We start from the raw sequence: 27440 nt of genomic DNA on the forward strand, positions 1-27440 counted from the left end.
CTCACAAATGCAGGCAGTGCTATACATCTGATTTAATCAGATTACAAACAGAAAATGGGATGATCCGTCACAAACTTCGACAATTTACTGTTTTTAATCCGCACAGTGATTTTGGTTTGTGCTGATATCTTTGGAAAAAGGTTTCTTGACTGACAAGTTGGGATCTAACATCACAAACTGACATCTGGTAACACGATGTACCAAATGAAAATGGGTCTCTGTAGACGTCATCGTTCCCTTGCCCTCTTTTGCTGGCCTGCTTCTTTCTCTCTCTCCTCTTTCGGTGTATGCCTGTGTTGTTGTCCGTGTGCTTGTCTTTTTTAGGGGATGCTCCTCCACCTTCCTGTCCCTCGGTCACTTGTCAACAATCAGCTGATTACTCGCCTGTTCCTCATGAGGTCTTCATGCTGGCTTCTAAACAACCAGATCATTGCATTACCAAGGTATCATGCCACAGTCATGTCACATTTTCCATCAGTTCTTGCCTTTGCTCACTCTCTGTTTCTGTGCAGACGTTTCAACGTTACGGATCTCCGCAACCTTCTGTGACAGTGTCTGAGTGTGCCTTCAGACAACCTTCACTACCTCTGCCCCGTCTCCTGGAGCCCACAGTGTTTATCCTGTATTCATAACTATCTGCAAATAAACCTCTAAAACTTTACCACAGTGTCTCATCATCATTCTGTTGTTTTCATAACAGTACACTGTAGAAATATTGGACTGTGTATTAGGTATTGAGGTCATAGTGAATGTAGTTTATTAGTGTGTGTCGTAGTATGATTTTGTTGTTGATAGGATCAATTTTTTTGGGGGGGGATAACCGACACTGGTTACCCCAGGCTGCACTTTTTTTGCCCAAAGAGGAAGGTGGACAAGGGCTGGTTCGCCTAGAGAGCAGAACTGTGTCTCGTTTGGCTCTTGATGAAGGCGGTCACACTTTCTCCCTCTCCCTTATCTTTCCTGCTTGGCTTTCTCGTGCCTCTGTCTAGTCTTGTCTACTTGTCTCCCTTTACACTGGAAGAGTCTTACAGTCTGTTCTCAAACACCTAAAAGAAGAATTACGGATTTGATCAACCGGTCCCTGAATGCAATTGACGCCCTCTTCTCCACGAGAAGCCTGGGTTCGGGAGAGCCCCCGTGCCCTTTATTCCATACAATTATTATTATTATTCCATACAAACACTTTTGAGCATTAACCATCCGGATGGGAGATGTGCATGAAGAGGGTCACAGCAGATCTCAAAATGTCAGACTGTTACTCAAACTCTTATATCCTCTGGTGGCCCCCACCTAGCCATAAAACCAACAATCAGAAAAGCAAGGCCACGATTGTCTGCAAACAGTATTCTCTTTATAAATCAGCAGGATGGAATGTCATAAAACAGTGTAACTCATTCACAGTAAATCAGCAGTATAATGTAATACAAATCAGTCTAATAAATCTTATAGTTGTCACCTTCTTCTAAGTCAGGAGTATAATGCAAACTAAACTACATAATGATTACACCATCTATAATAAGTATAAGTGTAATGTGGCCTACAGCAGTATCATGATTCAACCATTCTTTGATTAAAAGTATAATGTAACATATGACAGTATAATAACCTCACACTCATTAGATGCAGCACGGATGACATCTTGGAGAAGCTTGCGGCTGCTGTGAGTACTGAGACTCTGACAACATCTGACAACATCTGGGAGAGGCTCGCGGCTGTCGTGAACACTGGTGGTGAGAGACCAGTGATGGACCTTAGACGACTGTAAAATTGACATGCAGTGGTTCGCGCTAAAGAAAGAACACCACCGTTATTTCATGCGGCTACCATATCGGCGCCAGCTGCGGTCTGGAGGCTGGAGCTGAACATAGCAAACAATCTCTCCCCTGATAGCAAACTGTGTTTAGACTGTTAGACTTTTCCAAACGCCTTGGTATGCTGATCTCCAAGGCCGAGTCGGAACGGCGGGTGTGTATGTAGCTGCTGAGGGACAGAGTGCAGATGCAAGTGATTTGTGTCCATTTTGTGAGGAAACAAAGAGTTTGTGAGCAAGTCCTACAATAATAACAGTAAGATTTTGAGAAAGCCCCCCAAAATAGCTAAGTTTTGATGAATAGATTGTGTGTACAGAGCGTAAATTGAGTGAGTTAGAAGCATTTGTTGGGAGGTGAGAGAGCAGATTGAGATGGGCTGTTGAGCAGCTGAGAGAGCTGATTGTGGCAGTGTTTTGCTGAGAAGAGAGAAGAGGAAAGAAAGAGCAAGTGTCATTATTTGAAAGAGAGAAAGATGGCGGGCAGGCCGCCTTTGCGCAAAGAAAAAGGAAAAGAAAAGGGCAAAAGAGTGAGGGGCTCCGGTTCTTTAAGCGCAGCCCAGAAGCCCACTAGCTGCTGAGGGACAGCGTGGATTCGAACCAGCGACCTCAGGTGTCACACACGAGCTAGTAGCCTGGCAGTATACTTCTGCGCCACCTGCGCAAGCCGGAAGAATCGGGACATATTTGGTATATTTAAGTTCTATAAACATGCTCCTACGCAGGGGCGATTTTAGCCCATTTCTGGGGGTGCTTCAGCTCCCCCAAAATGAATCAAAGCACCCCCAAAGATTTCTTACTTCTTTTTTTTTTTTTTTTGACAATATTTGCTGTTTGTGTGACACACTACTAAAAATATAAAAAGCATACAGTACTTGGTTGAGACGGAACATTTGAACAACAAAAGTATAGAGAACCCCTCCCCCCTCCCAAAATGGTTTGTTCCAGCTCGCCCCCACTCTGGCTCTAGGGTCGTTGCTGCCACAGCGATGGTAGCTGAGACGCAGCGGAGCGGAGGTGGATTGGCTGGATTAAAACAGGACATATTAGCAGCATTTAACCTTCAGTTACTCTTTATGTAGTTAGATAGGAGTCGTGTTTCTTTTTAGCTGAAAAACCTTACACCCAGGTAACCTGCAGTGCTGAAAACGTGTTTTCCAATGATGTTTGCTACCCTACAATCCGTCCTACTCTGTAGTAAATTCTGCGACATTTGACCGTCCTGTTGCTCCCACTGAAATGTATACAGCCTATTTAAAATCTAAAACTTAAAATTGTCCGTAGCCTGCCGTTGTTACCACTGTCCTGTTTGAAATGGATACTAACTAGCTAACTGACTGAATGCCCATTAACCTTATAACTCCTGTTGTGTGTGTGTGTTTGTGTACAGAGAGACAGCCAGGTTCATAATGGATATAAGGAAGGCTTTTTCAAAAACAGGAGCCACATTCAGGTAAAAGTGTAAGAACAAATGATCCATCAATAAAGGATAATGTTGGATCAGTGTTTCAATATTTTATATCTTTTATTAGATGTTCATGTGGTTTGGTTATTTGCCTTTTGGTTGAAAGTACACTGAGAGAGGACTTTTCGTTAGTGATCTTAATAATTTTTTTTTTCACATGAATGTAATTTTTTCATCTAATTGAATACAATCTATTTGTGTATGATTGTCAGTCCAAAGAGGGAGAGAGGAAAGAGGGGAACGTGAGGAGAAAGTACAAGGTCAGGAAGAACCAGGTAAGAAAACAGACAGGGAACAGTGACAGGCAAAAGAGAAACTATGAAACTGACGAAGAGAAAAAACCTGATTTTACTCATACAGTCTGGAAGTTGTGTCCTCCCTATATTAAAGCTGCTATCTGCAAAACAAACTGGGTTGAAACATTTTTGACCCTCTTTAACAACATTCCAACATAACATTATCATTGATTGGGGAGATTAAAATGAATGATATATTTTTATGTGGTTCAGCCACAACTCTACTAAAACCTCAGCCAGTAATAGGTAGGCCAACTTTTGGACTGTCCAGTTGTGTGTATGACTGCCGCATACAGACCCCCTTATCAGTGTTTCTCAAACTTTTTACAGTGCACACCACCTGAGAAAAATGTCAAGCTCTCCCAAGTACCACTATGAAAGCATGAAACTCATAAATCTTACAACACAAAATTAGTATTATTAAATTAGTATCTGCAGTAAAGATTTTTTCATACATTGTATACATTCTACCACAGGCAAAGTTGCCTCCATTTTTATAGTACTTGTTGACCACCTCCACCTCCTCTCTCTCTATCTGAACTGTCAGTGGACCTGGTCTGGACCTCCCGAAGTCCACAACCAGTTCCTTGGTCTTTGAAGTGTTGAGTTGCAGGTGGTTTGTGTGACTCCATGTAACAAAGTTTCTCACCAGACTCCTGTACTCCTCTTCCTGGTCATCCTAGATGAGGGGTAGGCAACTCCAGGCCTCGAGTGCCGGTGTCCTGGAGGTTTTAGATGTGTCCATGATCCATCACAGCTGATTTAAAGGGCTAAATGGCTCCTCAGCATTTCTTGAAGTTCTCCAGAGGCCTGGTAATGAACTAATCATTTGATTCAGGTGTGTTAACCCAGGGTGTGATCTAAAACCTGCAGGACACTGGCACTCGAGGCCTGGAGTTGCCTACCCCTGTCCTAGATACACCCCATGATGACTGTGTCGTCCACAAACATCTGAGATTCAGAGTTGTAGCAGACATCAGAGGTGTACAGGGTGGAGAGAAGAGGGGACAGCACAGTTCCCTGTGGTGCTCCTGTGCTGCTGACCACAGTGTCAGACGTGACGTCCTTCAGCTTGACGTACTGTGGTCTGTCAGTGAGGTAGTTGGTTTTTAATAGTATTCATTTATTTCTCCTCTGACTTTGGCCTGGGTCTTGCGGTTCCAGTGAAAGGAAATCTTAACGCTTCAGGTTACCAAGACGTTTTGGACCAGTCTGTGCTTAAAACACTGTGAGAACAGTTTAGGGAGGGTGTTTTTCCCTTCCAACACGACTGTGACCTAATGCACAAACATGGTCCATAAAGACATGATTGAATGTGTCTGGCATAGAAGCAGAGTGGCTTGCTTTGAGCCCTGATCTTAACTCCTAGATCACCATTGTGATGAACCAGAATGAACCCCTCAGTTTCTTGCACCGTCACAATGAGGCTTTTTCCACCGAGCCTCTGAAAAACACTGGCAAAGGAGCTCCTCTGGGCTTTTACCACGTCCAGAATGTGAGTGCACACACACACATCTGCACCTACACACACACTAACTGTGCTTCAACGATTTTATTCTAACTCAGTTTGTCAAACCCTTTATTTTTATCTGTTGGAGCAGATTTCTGTCGAAGTTACAGAGTCTTTTATTGAGAACATCAAGAGCAAGCCCGTCGTGTTTGAAGTGTTCAGCCACTACCAGCAGCACCCGCTGCACCTCCATGGCCAGGACGTGAACAGGTTGGTGGGGGTCAAACAGCAGATCCAGTCATGCAGTGATAATTCATATTTAATGCAGCAGATTTTGTTAGAAATGTGTAAACGATTGTATTCTAATCACATTGGCTAATTTTATATGCATATATAAATAAAAGGTATTTTTATTAAGTCAACATTCCTCCAACAGCATCCAGGAAATACTATCCTATTCCCATCCGTTGCTTAGAAACTGTCCTGAGGAGACAGCTTCAGGATCAATGACATGTCATTCACACCAATGAAGACGTGAGTAGAGCAGTTTTCAAGTGTAATAACATTCCTTTCGATCATATTGAGTATAGACGAATGCAACTGTGAGCTTTAGCGATTAGCCCGTTTCAACAGGACCGTGATCTTGATGTGTGAGACAGCAGGGTGCTGCCACTGGTGTTGTAATCTGTGATTTAGTTCCTCCTAACATTTCAGTTTGCTTCCAGTATCTATCCTCTGTGATTACTGGCTCTATAGACAGATTTAATAGAAGTGTGTGAGCTACTGGCTCAGTATAAAGGGTCAGTAGTGTTTTCACGTCACCTATCCATCCTCCATTCAGTCACCCAAAGCATGTAGTAAATACTCCTCACTTTTATTCATCTTCTCTTCAATTCAGAAAATTTTCAGCTTGATAACATTGAGCTTCTGTGTGTGTGTGTGTGTGTGTGTGTGTGAGTGTGTGTGTGTGTGTCAGTTCCAGCCACCAAGTTGAACACCATCACCAAATCCAACCTGGGTCAGTGTGTCAGCAAGTACGACCTGCTGGTCTGGTTTGAGATCAGCGAGTTGGAGCCCACTGGAGAGTGAGTATTGTTAAAAACTCCCAGTTGTTTTAATCTTTGGGCTGAAGGAGGGACAATACTCAGTGTATATATGCTCAATCAACAATACTTTATTTCCATACAATTCAACACATCAGAGCATAAGAAACGTCCGGACGGGAGAGATGCTTGAAGAGGGTCACAGCATGTCTCAAAATGGTGACGGGTTACTCAGCCTTTTATAGCCCCTAGTGGCCCCCACCTATTTGTAAAAGCCTAAACATTCACATGTTTTCTCTCTTACGGCGCCTAAGTTATGACCTCGGCTCCCTGTCTTCATTCTCTAAAGACGGTGGGGGTATGGAATGTAGTCTGTCTCTCCTAAACGTAGACACAAGGTCTTCTGCACACAACATTCTCTTCATGATTCAGCAGTATAATATGTCAAGAAACAGTGTAACACATTCACAGCAGATCAAGGATACAGAGTGGTGCACACTTATCTAATGAACTACGTAATGATTATATTCTTCTAACCCAAATGTATGATGGGAACTTGACTACTCACACAGCACACAGTCTAAACTAAAAGATAATATATGTCCTACAGCTGTATCCTAATTCAACTACTTTGATTACAGATATAAGGTAACATATGATAGCATAATAATCTCACAGTATCCACCTGGAGTGTTATATTCACGCACAAGCTTTAAAGGAACCATAAAAATGATCTCCATGAAGAATATTATAAGTTGGGATGCTGTGTCTCCTCCTCCCTCCATGCACAGGTGCATCCCAGCCATCGTGGATCACAGTGGAGGCCTGCCCTGCCATGGTACCTACCTGCTGCACCAGGTACAGGATTGGTGCACATGTTGTTTTCTTATTAAAATGGCCTGTATTTGTATAGCACTTTACTAGTCCCTAAGGACCCCAAAGCGCTTTACACATCCAGTTCACATTCACGCACTGGTGATGGCAAGCTACAGCCCCCCTGGGGTGCACTGACAGAGGCGAGGCTGCCGGACACTGGCGCCACCGGGCCCTCTGACCACAACCAGTAGTCAGACAAGGGTGAAGTGTCTTGCCCAAGGATACAACTACCGAGACTGTCCGGGCCGGGGCTCGAACCGGTTTACAAGGCGAACTCCCAACTCTTGAGCCACGATCGCCCGCTTACTCACACAGTGGTAACTGCTTCCTTTGTACACAGTTTAATATCTTCTTTTAAAGCGTAATGTTGCTCTAGCTGTGCTCACTGTGATCCTGAGCTCCTGTTATGTTTGCTGCAGGATCAAGGGTGACCCTCATCCACGAGAAGGGCAGCGAGATATTTTCAGTCTGGAAAGATGAATCTGTCGGGCTTTAGGCTGCTTCTCACTTTAAGCAGTTCATGCTGTAGCTGTAGCTGATGGACCAAAAAATTACATTTCATATTTTAGACATTCAGCTGCTGACTCTGAAGCCAACAGGGCTCTTGAGTGTGGATGATTGTGTTGGTACTGGATGCTGTGATCAAACAGCTGTTCTGATCTGTCTTCATTCATGCCTGTCGATATTAAGCCTCCTAAGCTCCAAACCAGTAAAAGCAATATTTGGAGGCAACACCCTTTTTACTACTTTTCTGTATTTGTTTGTGATTGTGTGACACTGAACCACAGTGCTATGTATATCCTCTGTAACACTCAGACGTGTCCAGATCAATGTTTTCCCCCTCAGCTGTTTCTCACTATAGAGTCTTACCTCAGGAACAATGAGGCCAATGAGGCACCAGCAGAGCATATCTGGCTCTCAGTCTGTGGCTGATTGTGCCCCCTGCTGTTAATAACAGGAACAGTGTAACCTTGTATAGAGCTCATAGTGATGGTCTTAAGATTGCTGCTGCAAGGCAGTCATTTGTATCCATGTGTGCTGTATATATTCTGAGCATATGCAGTTATGTGAGCTCTCAGGTTTTATGTTTTAGGACATAATTAAAAATAAATCAGGTCCTTAGTAGGTCTTAATATGAGGTAAATGCAACCTCAGATGAACAACACATAACACGTTATACCACGTCATTATTTATTTAACAAACACTGAGCCGAAATTCAGATGTTTAAAAAACTAAGTACATCCAAGACTATTTCCATAATTAGTTAAGAGGGTCAGTATTAGCCAAGTGCTAATCAAATGCACTAGATCAGCGGTCCCCAACCCCCGGGCCTCGGACCGGTACCGGTCCGTGAGTCGTTTGGTACCGGGCCGCAAGAGTTGAGGCTCAGGTGTGAAATGTATGGTTTTCAGGGTTTTTATCAGTTTTCAGCGTTATTTTGTTATCGTTTTTATCGTTAACTCGGTTTTCCTGGGTCTTTTCACGTGTGTTATGAATAAATCGTGATGATTATTTGGGCTTTTTTTGCTGCCAAAGAACCTGCAAAGTGTCTAGGTCACTGAGTGAGCCATGAAGTACTCTAGAGTCAAATGAGATCATCGTTGGGTCAGTGACTCCAGAGCGCAGCAGCAAAGCAACAACAGAGTGATGCTGCAGTGGCTCAAAGTTGAGACTTCAACATGATTGAACGTTAAGAAAGCTGTGAATGAATAAATATCTGCAAACTTCAATGAACCGAAGAAACATTGTAAAGACAAATGGGCCACAAATCCGTCCACACTGCTGTGAAACACTAACAAAAAACGATTACCTCAAGTTTTTGCTGCTAAAGTTGGTTCCATCAGCTGCTGAATCACAGGTACTCACAGGTCACATGTACTTGGTTATAGTCATTTGTGCATTTTGGGTTGTTTTAATTAAATAATGATGTGTTATAATAATCTAGATCCAGAACCTTAGACTGCTTTTTCACGTGTCTGTAAATGAATTTCTCTCTTATCATTGTCCCGATTGGTGTCGGCTGACACTTGACACTCTGTGGCTCCTGATTTATCTGTTGTCAAGGTCTCACCTCAGTGCGATTCCTCACGTTTTGTCATGATTCAAGGATGAATGTGAACACCGCTTCAGTCACTGTGTTCACTTCCTGATATGTCAGAACTCTGCTCACGTCACTCACTTTTTTTTTTAGCAACATGACACACTGCTGTAAACAGACACCCTGTAATGTTAGCACCAAGTAGGACTTCATAAAAAATAATGCTGTTAAACTAACTTTTCCTCTTTCTGTCTATACTCGTATACTCTATACTCGACACTCATGTTCTCTAGTTCAAGCAGAAATGATGTGGATCGATTCAAATTCCTGAACCTGGATGATTTCAGCTGGAAACAAACCAACTCTGCTTCTTCCTCAGAAAAACAAGCACTCTCTTAAAAAAAAAAAATAAATGAATCAAATCTCTTCTTTTCAGATCTGTTGTGTCCAAGAAGGGTTTTCTAAGCTTCGTGGAGCCTCGCTCTAACTCATAGGTGAAGCATTTTGTGGTTGTTCGCCGGCCCTACGTCTTCATCTACAACAGCGACAAGGACCCCGTGGAGCGAGGCGCCGTCAACCTCTCCACAGCACAGGTGGAATACAGCAAAGACCAGCAGGCCATGCTTAAGGTTTGAGGCAGGATAGAGAAAGGCTCGATGTAACACGTTTGTTTTTAATGAGATTCATTCAAATGGTTTTGGTGCACGTTGGCCAATTTTGGACACATTGAATGATGAAATGGCAAATGGACTGGGATTTATCATTTGAATGAACATGAATATAATGTGATGTTTTCTTTTCAGATGCCCAACACATTTGCAGTGTACACAAAACATCGAGGCATCCTCCTGCAGGCCAACAACGAGAAAGACATGAACGAATGGCTGTACGCTTTTAGTCCTCTGCTAGCAGGAAGGATAAGGTACACACACACGCTCCTCTCACACCACAGTCAAACGTGCAGCTTCTGCACCCTTCAAAAACATTCCCTTCTCCTCACAACATAAAACTCTCCCCGCAGATCTAAGCTGGCGAGGCGGCGCAGCGCCTTGACGAAGAACTGAGCGGGCGGAGCGGTTCCACTGTCGTCCACGTCATACGTAGATCCTCCTCAATCTGTGTACATACGCCGCCTCTAAACCCCCAATAGTGCCAGTGTCAGTTAGTGAGTCAGTAAAATACTCATGCATTTGTGTTAACATTAAAACTGCAGACTAACTAGAGACAAACAAGCGAGGATCGCTTCATATCTCAGCAGTTTAAAAAAACAAACAATGACCAATTGTTCCTGCAGGAGTAGATTTGGGCCCCTTTTTGCTCTTTCATCCCAAGGAATAAAAACAAGGTTACAAGGAGATGAGGAGGAGGAGGACTAGGAGGATGAAAACGAACTAAGGAGAAAACTTGATTTGTACATCGGGTGTGTTCTGGGATCAGTGTGTTAGTTAACCCTCATTTAACACATTCCTCTCTGCTCCTCTAGCTTGCTCTATCTCACTGAGAATCAGAAGCCTTGACATTTACTGCTATTAACTTTACACTCTTGTTGTCAAGACGCAAAGAAAACACAGTGAAAAGGTTAGAAGGACGTAAGGAAAAAAGAATGAAGGTGCAATGTTTCTTTAGTTTTTTTGCTTTGACGGCAGTGGTTAGCCAGCAAAGCTGCTTTTAAATGGCCCGCAGGACAGATTACGATGTAGTCCCATGACTCCCCTCGCTGTCACACCAGCGTCGGCTGAAATCTCTGAAGTGAAGTACTCGTGTTCAGCTGTCTGTTACATATAGATAAAAAATAAAGCTCTGACGTGACCTCGGGTCAGCCAGCCTGACAGTCAGAGAAACAGAAACGTGCTGGATTGTGGATCTCTGAGCTGCACATCAAAGATGCACCTATGCACAGATCAAGTCTCAAAAGTGCAATGTACCTCATATACATGTTGATGCGAAGCGCTGCCAGAGCAAACGTTTCCACTTCATTTGCAGAGGTGTTTTTATTTTGGATTGTGTATTTATTGTTTGCAATGTATATGTATTTGTTTGCAGCTCTTTGCACATATTAATAAAAGGTTGAACTAACTGATCAGATAAAGTCTGTGCGGTTTAGTTGTTCCACTCATATTAAACCAAATGAAAGGAAAAGGAGACCTAACATGTAACCCCTGCACCTCCACTGAGGAGGTGAGTTACATTAGTGCTTCCTCTTTATTAGAAAGTGGTTTGAGTGAATTAGAAGTCTGTTGTTTTTTTGGAGGAGATCTACTCATTAGTCATGCTAGGCATCCATCTGAACTCTATCAAAATAAAGGTGTATTTTAACTCATTTTAATTTTTTAATATCAGAGATATAGGACTATACAAAGTAGCTGGTGACATCTAAAACGACAGCAGACTTATTGTGTCTTTCTTCACCTCATCACTTTTTTCTGTGTTTGTTTTTCTGTTGATGCCTTTCAAACAAAACTAGCCGTGATATTTCCCACCTTCCCCCTCTGAAATTTAATATCAGTTAACCCCAGATGTGTCATGCAGATATCCTAATTCTGTGTATGGTAATCTTGCACCATTGAACTGTTAGTGAATGAGGCAACAATAAAAGTGGGAAACGTGCATTAGCAGATGAAGTGCTGCCTGCTTATTTCCTGCTTTATGTGAGCTTCTGCTGTAGTTTATTATGTGCTTTTAGTCCCAAGAAACCAGCCTTTTACTGTGGCGCACAATAAGATCTTCTGATGTTTGGTGTCATCTTCCTGTGATCTCCTGTGAACAGGTGGATTAATTCACTTCAAGTTTATGTATGTAGAACCAAATCACAGCAGGGGCTGAACACTGTAAAGACTCTAGAATAATTATGGAGGCACAACATTTAAAGCTCCAGTCCTTCTATCCCACATACCTAAAAGTTAGTTATATGATAAATAGCCCCGTGTTTGTTTACTTGATTTGTAAAATGCAAAGTGGTGACTTTTTCTTTTCAAGTACGTCCTCGTATGGAGACATGTTTCTTTTTAATGGCATAAAACAAGTCATTGTTTACAAAAATGTACATTTTATTGGGCAGAATGAGGTAAACAGTGAAGAAAAGTATGAGAAAACAGAGCATAGGATCTCCGGAGACTGTGGCAACTAGAATTATTGTATACATGTGTGTGTATTAAGGACTGACACAGACAAAGAACTAATCATACAATGAAGCAATGTCATTTTAAAATGTTTATTTATAAACAGGATAAAACCATTCAAGTATTGAGTCATGAATAAAACAGCACCCTCTGATCTGCTAATTGGGAAACAGAGGATGTCAGTGTGTTTTTCAGTGCTAGTCCAAATTGAGTGAGAGGACTTTACATTTGAATAGATTCGATTACAAGTTATATTTGGCTTTAATTGAATGCAGTTCAGTTTGATTTAAATCAAGCCAATTCACAACATATAAACTTGAAATATATGGTAAGATAAAGGTTGTGCAATAATACAGAGAAAGCCCCAACAATCAAATGATCCCCTATGAGCAAGAACTTGGCAACAGTGGGAAGGAAAAACTCCATTTTCGGCAGAACCAGGCTCAGGGAGGGCGGCCATCTGCCTCCACCGGTTGGGGGTGGGGTAAGAAAATGAAACTAAACTATAGGAAGACAAATAGGAAAGATGTTCATGATATATATGAAACTTTCTGCTAGCCCTGACTAAAATATTGTTTTTGACAGGAAAGTATTGTTTCATTCATCCATTTAGAGACAATCTGAACCATTTAAGGTGAAGGATTAAGCCTCAACCTAACCCGATTTAGTACTTTGACTTGCAAAGTACTTTTCAACTCTAATAATTGCTAAGAGTATATTTCTTATCATCTATTGGTCATCTGACCTGAGAAACTTCAGTTAACATTATAACACAGAAGTGATTGTCTGATCAGAAACTGTTTATTCCACCAGGTGGACAGCAGGAATAAGACAAACCAGATACTAAGAAATAAATTATACAATAAAATATTCTCAATATGCTAAAATTGCCACCGAGACTAGATAAGATTATTCTAAAACTGGTCAAAATACAATTCTCTTCGTGCACAAAAATCCCACCCAGTCCCACAACCCAGGACGAATATTCCTTGTGTGTTCTTGAGCTGGACAGAAATTCCTCTTGCTGAGCGGGGTCCAGGCCAGCCTCGTGCCAGGCAGACGAGGAGCCTCCTGTCCCAGTCTCGTCCGTCCACTGGGCCCATCACATCCCAGCCCAGTTAGCATTCTGCACTGGAGTCCGTCGCTCGATACCACCGCGGCTCCCCTCACGTCATCACCTGTAAGTAAAAACAAATAGGAGCCAGAACCATCATCCCGGAAGCTGCCCTGGCTTATAGCCATGGCGACCCTCTCCCAACACGGCTGCACCCACTGAACAACAGTGAGACACTACTCACAAATGCAGGCAGTGCTATACATCTGATTTAATCAGATTACAAACAGAAAATGGGATGATCCGTCACAAACTTCGACAATTTACTGTTTTTAATCCGCACAGTGATTTTGGTTTGTGCTGATATCTTTGGAAAAAGGTTTCTTGACTGACAAGTTGGGATCTAACATCACAAACTGACATCTGGTAACACGATGTACCAAATGAAAATGGGTCTCTGTAGACGTCATCGTTCCCTTGCCCTCTTTTGCTGGCCTGCTTCTTTCTCTCTCTCCTCTTTCGGTGTATGCCTGTGTTGTTGTCCGTGTGCTTGTCTTTTTTAGGGGATGCTCCTCCACCTTCCTGTCCCTCGGTCACTTGTCAACAATCAGCTGATTACTCGCCTGTTCCTCATGAGGTCTTCACGCTGGCTTCTAAACAACCAGATCATTGCATTACCAAGGTATCATGCCACAGTCATGTCACATTTTCCATCAGTTCTTGCCTTTGCTCACTCTCTGTTTCTGTGCAGACGTTTCAACGTTACGGATCTCCGCAACCTTCTGTGACAGTGTCTGAGTGTGCCTTCAGACAACCTTCACTACCTCTGCCCCGTCTCCTGGAGCCCACAGTGTTTATCCTGTATTCATAACTATCTGCAAATAAACCTCTAAACCTTTACCACAGTGTGTCATCATCATTCTGTTGTTTTCATAACAGTACACTGTAGAAATATTGGACTGTGTATTAGGTATTGAGGTCATAGTGAATGTAGTTTATTAGTGTGTGTCGTAGTATGATTTTGTTGTTGATAGGATCAATTTTTTTGGGGGGGGGATAACCGACGCTGGTTACCCCAGGCTGCACTTTTTTTGCCCAAAGAGGAAGGTGGACAAGGGCTGGTTCGCCTAGAGAGCAGAACTGTGTCTCGTTTGGCTCTTGATGAAGGCGGTCACACTTTCTCCCTCTCCCTTGTCTTTCCTGCTTGGCTTTCTCGTGTCTCTGTCTAGTCTTGTCTACTTGTCTCCCTTTACACTGGAAGAGTCTTACAGTCTGTTCTCAAACACCTAAAAGAAGAATTACGGATTTGATCAACTGGTCCCTGAATGCAATTGACGCCCTCTTCTCCACGAGAAGCCTGGGTTCGGGAGAGCCCCCGTGCCCTTTATTCCATACAATTATTATTATTATTCCATATAAACACTTTTGAGCATTAACCATCCGGATAGGAGATGTGCATGAAGAGGGTCACAGCAGATCTCAAAATGTCAGACTGTTACTCAAACTCTTATATCCTCTGGTGGCCCCCACCTAGCCATAAAACCAACAATCAGAAAAGCAAGGCCATGATTGTCTGCAAACAGTATTCTCTTTATAAATCAGCAGGATGGAATGTCATAAAACAGTGTAACTCGTTCACAGTAAATCAGCAGTATAATGTAATACAAATCAGTCTAATAAATCTTATAGTTGTCACCTTCTTCTAAGTCAGGAGTATAATGCAAACTAAACTACATAATGATTACACCATCTATAATAAGTATAAGTGTAATGTGGCCTACAGCAGTATCATGATTCTACCATTCTTTGATTAAAAGTATAATGTAACATATGACAGTATAATAACCTCACACTCATTAGATGCAGCACGGATGACATCTTGGAGAAGCTTGCGGCTGCTGTGAGTACTGAGACTCTGACAACATCTAACAACATCTGGGAGAGGCTCGTGGCTGTCGTGAACACTCATGGTGAGAGACCAGTGATGGACCTTAGACGACTGTAAAATTGACATGCAGTGGTTTGTACTAAAGATGGCACTAAAGGTGGCAGAGGAAAAATGTTTAACACACATGTGATGTCCACATACGTGGACGCCAGGTCCTAGGAGGTTATTTGTTAACGAGATTGGGTGAAAGTAACTCAGTCTAACTCTGATCAGCTGTACGGAAACAAACAAAATAAACAAACAGACTCTTCCTATCAGAAGTCATCAACTCAAAAACTGTTCAGCCCGCACTGCGCTCATAGTACAAACCGGATTCCAAAAAAGTTGGGACACTAAACAAATTGTGAATAAAAACTGAATGCAATGATGTGGAGATGGCAAATGTCAATATTCCATTCAGAATAGAACGTAGATGACAGATCAAAAGTTTAATCCGAGAAAATGTATCATTTTAAAGGAAAAATATGTTGATTCAAAATTTCACGGTGTCAACAAATCCCAAAAAAGTTGGGACAAGTAGCAATAAGAGGCTGGAAAAAGTAAATTTGAGCATAACGAAGAGCTGGAAGACCAATTAACACTAATTAGGTTAATTGGCAACATGACTGGGTATAAAAAGAGCTTCTCAGAGTGGCAGTGTCTCTCAGAAGCCAAGATGGGTAGAGGATCACCAATTCCCACAATGTTGCGCAGAAAGATAGTGGAGCAATATCAGAAAGGTGTTACCCAGCGAAAAATTGCAAAGACTTTGCAGTTATCACCATCAACTGTGCATAACATCATCCGAAGATTCAGAGAATCTGGAACAATCTCTGTGCGTAAGGGTCAAAGGCGTAAACCCATACTGGATGCCCGTGATCTCCGGGCCCTTAAACGACACTGCACCACAAACAGGAATGCTACTGTAAAGGAAATCACAGAATGGGCTCAGGAATACTTCCAGAAATCATTGTCAGTGAACACAATCCACCGTGCCATCCGCCGTTGCCAGCTGAAACTCTACAGTGCAAAGAAGAAGCCATTTCTAAGCAAGATCCACAAGCTCAGGCGTTTCCACTGGGCCAGGGATCATGTAAAATGGAGTGTGGCAAAATGGAAGACTGTTCTGTGGTCAGACGGGTCACGATTCCAAGTTCTTTTTGGAAATGTGGGACGCCATGTCATCCGGACCAAGGACAAGGACAAGGACAACCCAAGTTGTTATCAACGCTCAGTTCAGAAGCCTGCGTCTCTGATGGTATGGGGTTGCATGAGTGCGTGTGGCATGGGCAGCTTGCATGTCTGGAAAGGCACCATCAATGCAGAAAAATATATTCAGGTTCTAGAACAACATATGCTCCCATCCAGAAGTCATCTCTTTCAGGGAAGACCCTGCATTTTTCAGCAAGATAATGCCAGACCACATTCTGCATCAATCACAACATCATGGCTGCGTAGGAGAAGGATCCGGGTACTGAAATGGCCAGTCTGCAGTCCAGATCTTTCACCTATAGAGAACATTTGGCGCATCATAAAGAGGAAGGTGCGACAAAGAAGGCCCAAGACGATTGAACAGTTAGAGGCCTGTATTAGACACGAATGGGAGAGCATTCCTATTGCTAAACTTGAGAAACTGGTCTCCTCGGTCCCCAGACGTCTGTTGAGTGTTGTAAGAAGAAGGGGAGATGCCACACAGTGGTGAAAATGGCCTTGTCCCAACTTTTTTGGGATTTGTTGACACCATGACATTTTGAATCACCATATTTTTCCCTTCAGATGATAAATTTTCTCAGTTTCAACTTTTGTTCCGTGATTTATGTTCTATTCTGAATCAAATATTGACATTTGCCATCTCCACATCATTGCATTCAGTTTTTCAGTTTTTATTCACAATTTGTTTAGTGTCCCAACTTTTTTGGAATCCGGTTTGTACTAAAGTCAGTACTAAATCTGATTTAAACTGTTGTAACCAAACTATACAATCCCCCCCCCCCCACGTTCAGTGAGAGACTGAGATTACCCAAAGTCTTTAAAGTTTTGCGTAAAATGCCAATGATATTTATTTCACCTCTGTAATATTTTTGGACATTTATAACTGAGTTATGTGTATATATTAGAGCTATTTATTATATTTTGTAACTGTGTGATATATTGTGTTGTTTAATTTTGTTCAGCCACTTACTGTTCTTATTGTCTTGGAGCAACTGTAACCACAGAATTTCCTTAAGGGATTAATAAACTCTTCTGATTCTATTGCAGCTGCAGCATGCAGAGAATGTGTTAAACATTTTTCCTCTGCCACCTAATAAAAATATACAAAAAGAACACAGAGGCTTCCAAAAACACAAACACAAAAACAACAACTTCTATGAGCTTATCAATTAAATGGCTTCGCATTCGCTGATTGAACAATCACGTTTCTCAGTTGGGTATAAGCAGAGCTGCTTGCAGTCGTAGCTGTGTGTGCAGTTTGGACCTGAGCAGCATCCTGCTGGCACAGCTGACTGTGGTCCGTATCATCAAAGTCATGTTTAAAATATGTTGAATCACAGAGCTGCCACAGTGAAGAGGCATTTTTAGAAACAACATCATCAACATGTTTAGGATGTCGAACTGTTTCACAGTTTAAGGTTTTTATAATAAAACAGAGATGCCCTGATGATGATACCGATGGTTGATTTTCATTGTTATACGAGACCGCCACCTGGTGGGGAAGGAGCTTCAATGATTTCTTTGACAAAAGCAGCAAGCAGTCAAAATTCAATAAAACCTTCCCGTTGTATACTCATGGATGAATTGTAGTATTTACAAAACTCGTATATATCCAAAAGCTGATGAAACAATTTCCCAGCAGCAGCTCTGAGTGAATAAATGACTGTTTACAGACTTAACGTGTCTGTACTTGTCAGTTCATCAATGAAAATATGAATAACAAATTTAAAAATATTCCAGCTGATGACAGGAGCTGACGAGTAGCCTAATTTACACCGACAAGTTGAATCAGCTGACACTTGTACCAAAGATCACAAAAAACTATCAGCTTCATTTATCACAAAGTCCTACTTTGTGATTCTCTGAGACAGTTTGAAAAGCAGCCTCTAAGAAGGCATCCACACGGTGATTTTTCTGTGCTGATAGAAGAAATGTTAGTTTCAAGAGTCTTCACATTACAACCCAAAGAAGAAAATAATAGAACTATTTCTGAATGAAATAAGACTGTTGTTGGGCACCATCTTTCATTCTTTCACTATTAAGAGTTTAAAACTAAAGACGACTTGAATAATTTTGACTCATGTAATGAAAAGAGAGGTTTGTTTTACTTACCCTGAAGGCTCTGAGGACTGCTAATGGGTCATCGGCTGTGAGTCTCTGCAGGAGTGCTGGCCAGCAGCGATGAGCCATAGGCAGCAGTTCATTTTCCCTCTCACTCAGCACCTGAACGCACAACTCCAGCACGTCCAGTACCTAAAGACAAAGACGCACAACACGCCTAACAATTATCTCTGTTTTGATCCTGATTATATGTGAGCTGAAACTAATTACTGAGGTCTTCATTGAGAGCCCAAACTCCTGAGCAGGCACGACTTCAGCACAGACGTGACTTATTTCTGTTTCACTCCTGGACCAGACTGAATGTTTTTCCTTGATGAGCATTACACCACTGAACAGTCATCCACACAGTTCTGACAGGATGAATTGTACCAACGCTGGCGGTCCTACCTTCACAAGAATGATTATTTTTGTTATTAGTCCAACAGTTGACTCTACATAAAACTACCTTGAGTCGGAGCCTGAGGCTGGGATCAGACAGCAGATGAATGCAGCGCTCCTTAACATCCTTAGTGATGCTGAGGTGGGAGGGAAGCTCTGCTTTCACATCAGGACTACCAATATCTTCCACATCCTCACACTCAGTGGGAGGGACCTCTGCAATGGCAGCACATGTACAGTTAGACCGCCAGTTTAGCAGTGAGGTTCAGATTTCTATGACTCTTAATTACAATGATCCATCTCCTCTACACTCTGAATCTAATATAACCACCACTACAACCTATAGCTTATATTCCACTGGCCCTTAGACAGACCTATTACCTCGGTCTTCGGTGTCATCGTCCTCTATTCCAATGCCCTCTGCCAGTTCTTTCTGGCGCAGAGCACTTGCCGGCCCCTGGCAGGTTGAAGCACAGACAGTCGATGGTTCAATTCTCACTCAATCACTCATTCCGAATCCTGTCTGTAGCTTCGGTCTGCTAGGGGGATTCCTGGCCTGCGCAGGGAATCCCGATCTCTTTTTCTTTCTTTTTTGGGGTGTTGGGGCCTTTATTTAGAAAGCTGGGACTATCTCCGTTGTCATGGCTACCAAGAACAACGCCAGCTTGGGGGAGAGCGGAGAGCCGATAAGCACAGACTCATTCATCCTTTCTCCACTTTCTTTTCACAGCTGCTGCTGCTGCTGCTGCTGTGGGAAACGCTGGGACTTGTGTGGCTATGCACTTTTTGTGTTGTTGGGAGCTTTTAAGGACCAGCCTTGAATTTTACACATTTGATAAGTGAAGACTGGATGTTTAGTGACGAGAGCTGGGATAATCTGGACAGAATCTGCAGCCTGCATCTCCAAATCAGAAATGGCTTTAGATCTGACGCTAGCAGACAGGCATGCATGTCTCAGGGTGATTACACACTAACACATTGTGATTAATCACACACATTTTTATACATTTTATTCAGATTAAAAAAATAACCACACTATACAAAATGTGTTTTTGTGACAGGCTGCTAGTAACAAAGTGCTTAAAGATTTAAAATTGGTTCTTTCCCAAGTTTTCTGTTATGTGCACACACATTCCTTGACTTAGGTGCTTTTTAATTCTCCAATAATGGTCAGTGCAAAGTGTTTGCACAAACAAACAAAAAACATTACTCAGAAAATGGCCAGGTACAAGAACTGGACTAAAAAGGAGTGGAAAAACCAGATAATGTCCAAAGAAATACTTCAGCGTGTGGCTCACGACTTTTGCACAGTACTGTAAATGTTATTAATAATGAAAGATGTCAAAATGTAGCTTTCTCATTTTTATTCTTTTCTTCTAGTGAAGGTGCCTCCTCCTTCTGACCTTAGGGTAACTAATTTCTCAGACAGTGACTGGGAAGCTGCAGCTGATGATGATGTTTCTTACCTCACTAAGTGGAGGCAACCTGAGACAGGTGGGGAAGAACTATTGGATTGTTGGAGTACATATTATGAAGTAAAAATACAATATGTCAATAAACTGTTGTCCTGTGTCTTAAGGAGTATCAGATATCACTGTCTGCACTCTATGGAGATGGAGCTCAGAGTGAAGCTGTGGCCATACGCTACAGCACCTGTGAGTCACACATTTTCTGATCCTGAACGTTTCTCAAACTCAGGAGGGGAGAGCCTGAAACCATTTACCTAAGTCGCATTAGCAGCAGTGTTCAGCCTAAAAAATACACAAGTTAAAAGTCATGCATTTGAGTCATGCATCCATATTATTTGTTTATTTATTAAATTATTTTCGAGACACTGTTAGTTGTTAGAAGCCAGTGTTTTAATGATAGGACATATATGACAGTAATGAGACAACCTAAGATATCCAAGATTACCACAAAAAAACACAAATAGAATCACAGAAAGCTTGTTTCTCTCCCGTTAGTCTATCGGCCCAGTTACCTTTTACTTTTCTGTGGTCAGTAGCCCTTCATGTCATATTCTGTCTCTATGTACAATATAGCATTACTAATACAATAACCTGTACGTAAATGAACTTCATTGTGTAACTGATGGCAGTTCTCAAAGCACTAGTCACTTAAAGGTTCAATTTCACATCTAAATTCTCATCTTTGAATAACTAGAACTCTGAGCTATGAAATAAATGTAGTGAGGTTAAAGTATCAAATTCTCTGTTATACTTTACATTTATTGTCCAAAAAACACTTTGCTCTGCTGCTGAAATAATTTCCTTCTATAAAGGAACAAAGTGAGTGTTAAACATAGAAGCTCTGCAACTGCCTGTTTAATGTCACCCATGATTTCTCAAAAAAAAATTACGTAAAAAAATCTCGACTCACCAATTTAACAGTGACACTTTTCTGTTTTACATAAAAAAGAATTAGACAAACTTGCCCAACATGTCAGTCATGCTCGGATTAAATCAGGGAGTCTGTGTCATGGTGACTGCAGTGACCACACACCTCTGTCTGTCCTTTACACTTCTGTGAAACACTTCCAAGCTGTGTTGTCTGTGTCTCAACACCACCATAGCTCAGACCCTCCTCTGTGATTTTGATGAGTCTTATCACTCTAAACGACATCATGAATCAAGCTGAGAGAGAAAGTCTCCAATTCACCTCATAACCTTCTTCAGTTGATCAGCTAGTGGAGAAAGAAAAAGAAGAAGAAACAAATAATAAACAAAATGTAAGAAACTCCAAATACGAGTGTGAGTATTAAAACTGACTTACGTAATGTGTGCTTCTCTCCTCGGCTCCAGTAGTGAGGCTGTGTTTGAAACCGCTTTTCTCCTCGCTCAGGGACTCACAAGCTTCTGACACTTCCTTCAGCATTTCCAACTCCTGAGAAGAGCACAGACCAGAGGACAACATGTCACTGTTTTTGTCCTACGAGAAGTGTCAGTTTATTAGTTACACTGACCTGATATCAGTAATGGAAAGAATCCTCACTCAAAAAGGTTCAGATTTTCAGCTTGTGTTAAAGATGTCAGAAGGTCGACATGGTACTTTTTTGGACGAATATGAAAGGGGAGGCGGGGGGTTTTGTTTTTGCTGACAGGCGGAGAGTGCTTTCGAGCTTTTTTTCTTATAAAACGCCGTTTTTACCGTTTCTTCCCGCAGTAAATATAAACAACGATAGTATTCAGGAAGAAAACCAAACATTGCATTTTTTTTATATCACAACTCTGGTTTTACGTGGCCTATCAACACAATTTAAAAACTGGTATGAAGTCCACACTTGTCCCGTCAATTGTTCCGTCTCTCCTGCTCGCACCTCCAATGGTTGTACACGTTGTCATTTACGTGGCTTCACTCCACATCAGCCACGCCGCTTTGCTAGCTAAAACACCGGTGTCGGCACATAAGGACGCTGTCATAGCCTGTCAACTACGTTGATTGGCTGCGTATATACGAATGTGAATCGCATTATTGGCTGGACTATGGGATAAGGTGGCATCGTTCTAATCCCATATGGGAGCAGCCAGTCACTTACTGACTCACACTGCAAAACAGAATTGTTAAAGTATTAATTTTAATTTCAATTCAGGTACTGTCAGTTTTTTTTTTTTGTGCGCAACGCAGATTTTCTGTGCGCAGAGACTGTGCCAGCAGTGCGCAATTGCGCACGTGCGCAGCTTAGAGGGAACATTGCCTATAGCTTATATTCCACTGGCCCTTAGACAGACCTATTACCTCTGTCTTCGGTGTCATCGTCCTCTATTCCAATGCCCTCTGCCACTTCTTTCTGTTTGCGGTAATTCAGCAGGAATTGGCGAATGCTGAGGTCTTCCTGGTCACTGGAGCTTTTCCTGGAGCTGGCAGACGTACTGGTCCTGCTACAAGTGGAAGGAAACCACCTCGCTAAAGGAAAAACAAGGCAACAATATGAGCATAGGTTTGGTTACAATAAAATAAGTCAGTTGATCAAAATCAGTGTGACACAGACGCTGATGTTTTTGAAAAGAGCCCATCAGTAACATTTAATTCATACATTTTTACTGCGAGGGCTTGTAAAACTTCTGTATGAATATTATTATGAATATTAATTCTACAACAGAAAACGACTCAGCAATTAAACCATCACGATGTATTAAATGTTTCCAAAGATACTGACAATTTCATAACGAGCAAATTATACATCCTGAAGTGTACTCCTTGATAGAAACTTTGAAGGGCACTGCAGAAAACAAAGTTAAGCAACATAAAAAAAATGTGGCAGAGCATGCAATGAGTCACATTTTCTTCCTTGTCCTCTTTGACTCCCAGTATACGTGAGACTCAAGCTGACATCACTGTTGAAATCTTACCCAGTGCCTTCATGAGCGCGTGCAGCGCGGAGCAGAAAAGAGCAGCTGTGCGCTCGTAGCTGAGATCCAGATCCTGAACGATGTCCCCGACCAGCAGGCTGCAGTCAGAGTGAGTCAACAGAACTGTCAACACCGGTGGAGCCTGGCCAACAAAACAGGATTATAATGAAATACAGTACAAGCTCAGGGCAGCACAGGCTTAAGCAGATCAAGGAGGAAATCGGGTAAACCCTCCAACAGTTATTTCTGTGTCCATTTTGGGTTAAAAACAAAAACACGTCATAACAACCTGTGGATGCTGGCTGAGTCTCTGAAGGTTGAGTGATATGTCATTAAGCAGGTAGTCAGAGTTCTCACTGATCAGTTCCTTCAGGGAAGCGTATCCACAGACCTTATTGATGTTCCATATGGAGCTCAGCGCCGCCTGGCTGACCAGCAGCGTCTCCTCACCAGCTTTCTCCAGCACAGGATACAGCGAGGTCGTCAACAAGGGACGGAAATCGCGGCCCAGAGCCTGAGCACAGCAGGCGAAGGCCTCGAGTTGGATGCACAGCTGACAGATGTTGCTGTTGAGCTGGTGGATCGTGGATGCAGATGTTGATGATGAAAGAAAGTTCTCCCACTTAAAAAGATGAGAGAGGCCTGTAATTTTCATCATAGGTGTACCTCTAACTTGTCTGAGTTTTAAAGAATTGATTTGCAAATTATGGTGGAAAATAAGTATTTGGTCACCTCATTTTTTGCCCCACTGTAAGTGTAAACTTCTTTATACTCCTTTTCGACTATGTAAACTGTGTGATATACTAAGATATTTGTGGCAACTCGATGTGCTTTGTCCACTTTTATTATCGCATTGCTCTGTTAACCAAAGAGAATACCCCAGTTCATTGTATGTTTGACTATAATTTACAAAAAACTAAAACATGATTTCACATCCTTTCTACAATAACTGTCATCTGAGCCCACAAACTCAACAGGACAGTGCTTACTCAAGTCATGGATCAAGTGACCTAAAGGGCCAACTAAAAGTTGTATAAGCAACCAAGGAAGTGAGTCCTACCTGGCCACTGGACAACATTCAGTGACAGTGCACTTGCTGGCATCTCGGGTGGGCAGAGCCCTGATTCAGTAGGGTGAATAAGGGATCTCGTCTCCTCCGTACTTAATGAGTGTGGCGTATCTGTCAGTCATGTCTGGCACATAAGACACCGGGTAGGTCCCATCATGGTTGTCACAGATATTTGCTTCTTGGGCTTCCCGTCTGGGTCCTTCAGGAGAAAACAAAAACTGTTACCTAAATATCAGCGCTTTGATTACATTATTGTGTGGTCCACGTTCATGCACTCACAGTGATCTGCACTGCCAGCAGTCCCTCACCTGCATCTTTGGCATCAATGTTGAACTTCACTGGCAGAGAGGTGGGCACTCCAGTGGTTTTAAGGCCGGATCCACTTGCACGCACCTTGCTGGCATCATGGGTGGGCAGCACCTTCACCTTGTAAGGGTGGACAAAAGGGAAGAGAAGAACAACAGTCTCACAAATGAAAGGAGCCTCATTTACAGAACCGAGTAAACCACACAAAGAGTTTTCCATTTTTAAAGCTGGCCAGAGTGCAACACTGTAACATGTAACACCTAGAAGGTTCAGATGGTTGCAGTACTTTGCTCATTTGGATCAAAAGTTTGGGGGAAAATCTTTAATTAAATCAAGTGATTGTAATGCTGTTGCTTCCGTTGTGTAGTTAACCATCTATCATTTTAGATGTTTCATAAGCAGCCTGATGAAATTAGCTGTGTCGTTAGCCGACTTCAGCCATCCAAACAGATGACCATCTAAGGTGAATTATGCAGATCACTAGCACAGTACGCAGATTACCACTTCTTATTCCAGCCAGACTTGTTGTTACTTCATTCTAATCATGCAGTAACAACAAAGATTTATTCCTACTGGCTTTTTAAAATGTGGTTCTTCTATTCTAGAAAAACAAAAACATGTTATCACAGGGTTTTGTTTTTTTCAATGACATTTGTGTTGGCTGTGTCAGTCGCAGGCAAACATTTATCATAATGGTTAGATATTAGGAAATAGCTTCAAATTAGTGCATATTTAACTTGTTACGTTGCCTGCATGGGATCTCCTCATGAGCATATGACTGTACCCTGGATGATGATATGTGAGGAGCTTAAACTTGATTCGCTAACAGAAACTAATTTAGCTAGCTTAGCGCACATGTCTTGTGGCAAGACATATGCAACTAAATGCTTTAAGTCATTGGCTGTTCTGCCAAATTGCCACCAACCTGCAACTTTGTGAGCTGACTGTTTCGGGATTTTTGTGTTTTAGACAACAAAAATAAAAGAAAAAGATCTACAGATTCAGGCTTTTCCTTACCTGTGGTAGTCGCGTAGAATGACGTCACTGACACTGGTTTAATACGAAAACAAACTTTCTCAAACAAAAAAAAAAAAAGAAAAAAAAAGAAGAAGAAGTGAGTCGGCGTGTCATCTTTACCGAGCACCATACATGTTTTGCCTTACATTAAAATTATTATTTTTCTTTTTCAAAAATAATTCGTATTCAGAGAAGTCAAATATATTAAATTTGCACGAATTACACGGCCGCCAGGTGGCGCAGAGCACTTGCCGGCCCCTGGCAGGTTGAAGCACAGACAGTCGATGGTTCAATTCTCACTCATTCCGAATCCTGTCTGTAGCTTCGGTCTGCTAGGGGGATTCCTGGCCTGCGCAGGGAATCCCGATCTCTTTTTCTTTCTTTTTTGGGGTGTTGGGGCCTTTATTTAGAAAGCTGGGACTATCTCCGTTGTCATGGCTACCAAGAACAACGCCAGCTTGGGGGAGAGCGGAGAGCCGATAAGCACAGACTCATTCATCCTTTCTCCACTTTCTTTTCACAGCTGCTGCTGCTGCTGCTGCTGTGGGAAACGCTGGGACTTGTGTGGCTATGCACTTTTTGTGTTGTTGGGAGCTTTTAAGGACCAGCCTTGAATTTTACACATTTGATAAGTGAAGACTGGATGTTTAGTGACGAGAGCTGGGATAATCTGGACAGAATCTGCAGCCTGCACCTCCAAATCAGAAATGGCTTTAGATCTGACGCTAGCAGACAGGCATGCATGTCTCAGGGTGATTACACACTAACACATTGTGATTAATCACACACATTTGTATACATTTTATTCAGATTAAAAAAAAAAACACACTATACAAAATGTGTTTTTGTGACAGGCTGCTAGTAACAAAGTGCTTAAAGATTTAAAATTGGTTCTTTCCCTAGTTTTCTGTTATGTGCACACACATTCATATCAAATTCTCTGTTATACTTTACATTTATTGTCCAAAAAACACTTTGCTCTGCTGCTGAAATAATTTCCTTCTATAAAGGAACAAAGTGAGTGTTAAACATAGAAGCTCTGCAACTGCCTGTTTAATGTCACCCATGATTTCTCAAAAAAAAATTACGTAAAAAAATCTCGACTCACCAATTTAACAGTGACACTTTTCTGTTTTACATAAAAAAGAATTAGACAAACTTGCCCAACATGTCAGTCATGCTCGGATTAAATCAGGGAGTCTGTGTCATGGTGACTGCAGTGACCACACACCTCTGTCTGTCCTTTACACTTCTGTGAAACACTTCCAAGCTGTGTTGTCTGTGTCTCAACACCACCATAGCTCAGACCCTCCTCTGTGATTTTGATGAGTCTTATCACTCTAAACGACATCATGAATCAAGCTGAGAGAGAAAGTCTCCAATTCACCTCATAACCTTCTTCAGTTGATCAGCTAGTGGAGAAAGAAAAAGAAGAAGAAACAAATAATAAACAAAATGTAAGAAACTCCAAATACGAGTGTGAGTATTAAAACTGACTTACGTAATGTGTGCTTCTCTCCTCGGCTCCAGTAGTGAGGCTGTGTTTGAAACCGCTTTTCTCCTCGCTCAGGGACTCACAAGCTTCTGACACTTCCTTCAGCATTTCCAACTCCTGAGAAGAGCACAGACCAGAGGACAACATGTCACTGTTTTTGTCCTACGAGAAGTGTCAGTTTATTAGTTACACTGACCTGATATCAGTAATGGAAAGAATCCTCACTCAAAAAGGTTCAGATTTTCAGCTTGTGTTAAAGATGTCAGAACATTTTGATGGATATATTCAACAGCTCTGTGAAACACTTCCAAGGTATTTGCTAATTACTGCTTCCAAATACATAAAATAGAATTTCACATACAACGACCTTTGATAAGCCATTAGTATAACCAACTGCACTGCTGCACCAAACCCAGG

At 42.0% G+C, this 27440-nt stretch overlaps 1 protein-coding gene and 1 long non-coding RNA gene across 10 annotated transcripts; one reads left to right on the forward strand and one right to left on the reverse strand.

Moving 5' to 3' along the window:
- The first annotated feature begins 2823 nt into the window (after window positions 1–2823).
- LOC134618155 (uncharacterized) lies at window positions 2824–9935 on the forward strand. Of its 3 annotated transcripts, XR_010091814.1 has the most exons (9): window positions 2824–2936; window positions 3198–3260; window positions 4938–5063; window positions 5170–5288; window positions 5455–5552; window positions 5995–6103; window positions 6853–6919; window positions 9413–9605; window positions 9780–9935. It is a non-coding gene; the product is annotated as an uncharacterized LOC134618155 (long non-coding RNA). The 3 variants fall into 3 exon arrangements; XR_010573361.1 differs by lacking the exons at window positions 2824–2936; window positions 3198–3260 and adding an exon at window positions 3277–3547 and having other exon boundaries at window positions 9780–9934; XR_010091813.2 differs by lacking the exons at window positions 2824–2936; window positions 3198–3260; window positions 4938–5063 and adding an exon at window positions 3281–3547 and having other exon boundaries at window positions 9780–9930.
- A 2236-nt stretch (window positions 9936–12171) lies between these two features.
- On the reverse strand, window positions 12172–25558 carry LOC134618133 (TELO2-interacting protein 1 homolog). Of its 7 annotated transcripts, none has more exons than XR_010091799.1 (9): window positions 25529–25558; window positions 24514–24631; window positions 24197–24404; window positions 23528–23758; window positions 23137–23278; window positions 22523–22690; window positions 21560–21670; window positions 21446–21470; window positions 18468–18541 (listed from the first exon to the last, which is right to left on the reverse strand). XR_010091799.1 is itself a non-coding variant. In XM_063463424.1 (7 exons), the coding sequence occupies exons 2-7, from the start codon at window positions 21410–21412 to the stop codon at window positions 13020–13022; spliced, it is 891 nt and encodes a 296-aa protein (XP_063319494.1). In that variant the 5' UTR covers window positions 21413–21470; window positions 21560–21654; the 3' UTR covers window positions 12172–13019. The 7 variants fall into 7 exon arrangements, 2 of the variants coding, with proteins under 2 accessions (XP_063319494.1, XP_063319496.1); XR_010091797.1 differs by lacking the exon at window positions 18468–18541 and adding an exon at window positions 18895–19003 and having other exon boundaries at window positions 21290–21470; XR_010091798.1 differs by lacking the exon at window positions 18468–18541 and adding an exon at window positions 18897–19003.
- Window positions 25559–27440: the final 1882 nt, after the last annotated feature.

This window comes from Pelmatolapia mariae, linkage group LG20 (assembly GCF_036321145.2).
Source record: "Pelmatolapia mariae isolate MD_Pm_ZW linkage group LG20, Pm_UMD_F_2, whole genome shotgun sequence".
Classification (NCBI taxonomy): Eukaryota; Metazoa; Chordata; class Actinopteri; order Cichliformes; family Cichlidae; genus Pelmatolapia; species Pelmatolapia mariae.

What these genes read in the sequence shown, in the direction of transcription:
- LOC134618133 (XM_063463424.1), bottom strand. Translation starts at nt 21,412, where the DNA reads ATGATGTCGTTTAGAGTGATAAGACTCATCAAAATCACAGAGGAGGGT. An exon ending in CAGTCCTCAGAGCCTTCAGG is followed by an intron (nt 15,149 to 18,400) that starts GTAAGTAAAACA and finishes TCAATTTTACAG; the next exon opens with TCGTCTAAGGTCCATCACTG. An exon ending in CCGTGCTGCATCTAATGAGT is followed by an intron (nt 13,274 to 15,000) that starts GTGAGGTTATTA and finishes TTTTACTTACAG; the next exon opens with GTGATGACGTGAGGGGAGCC.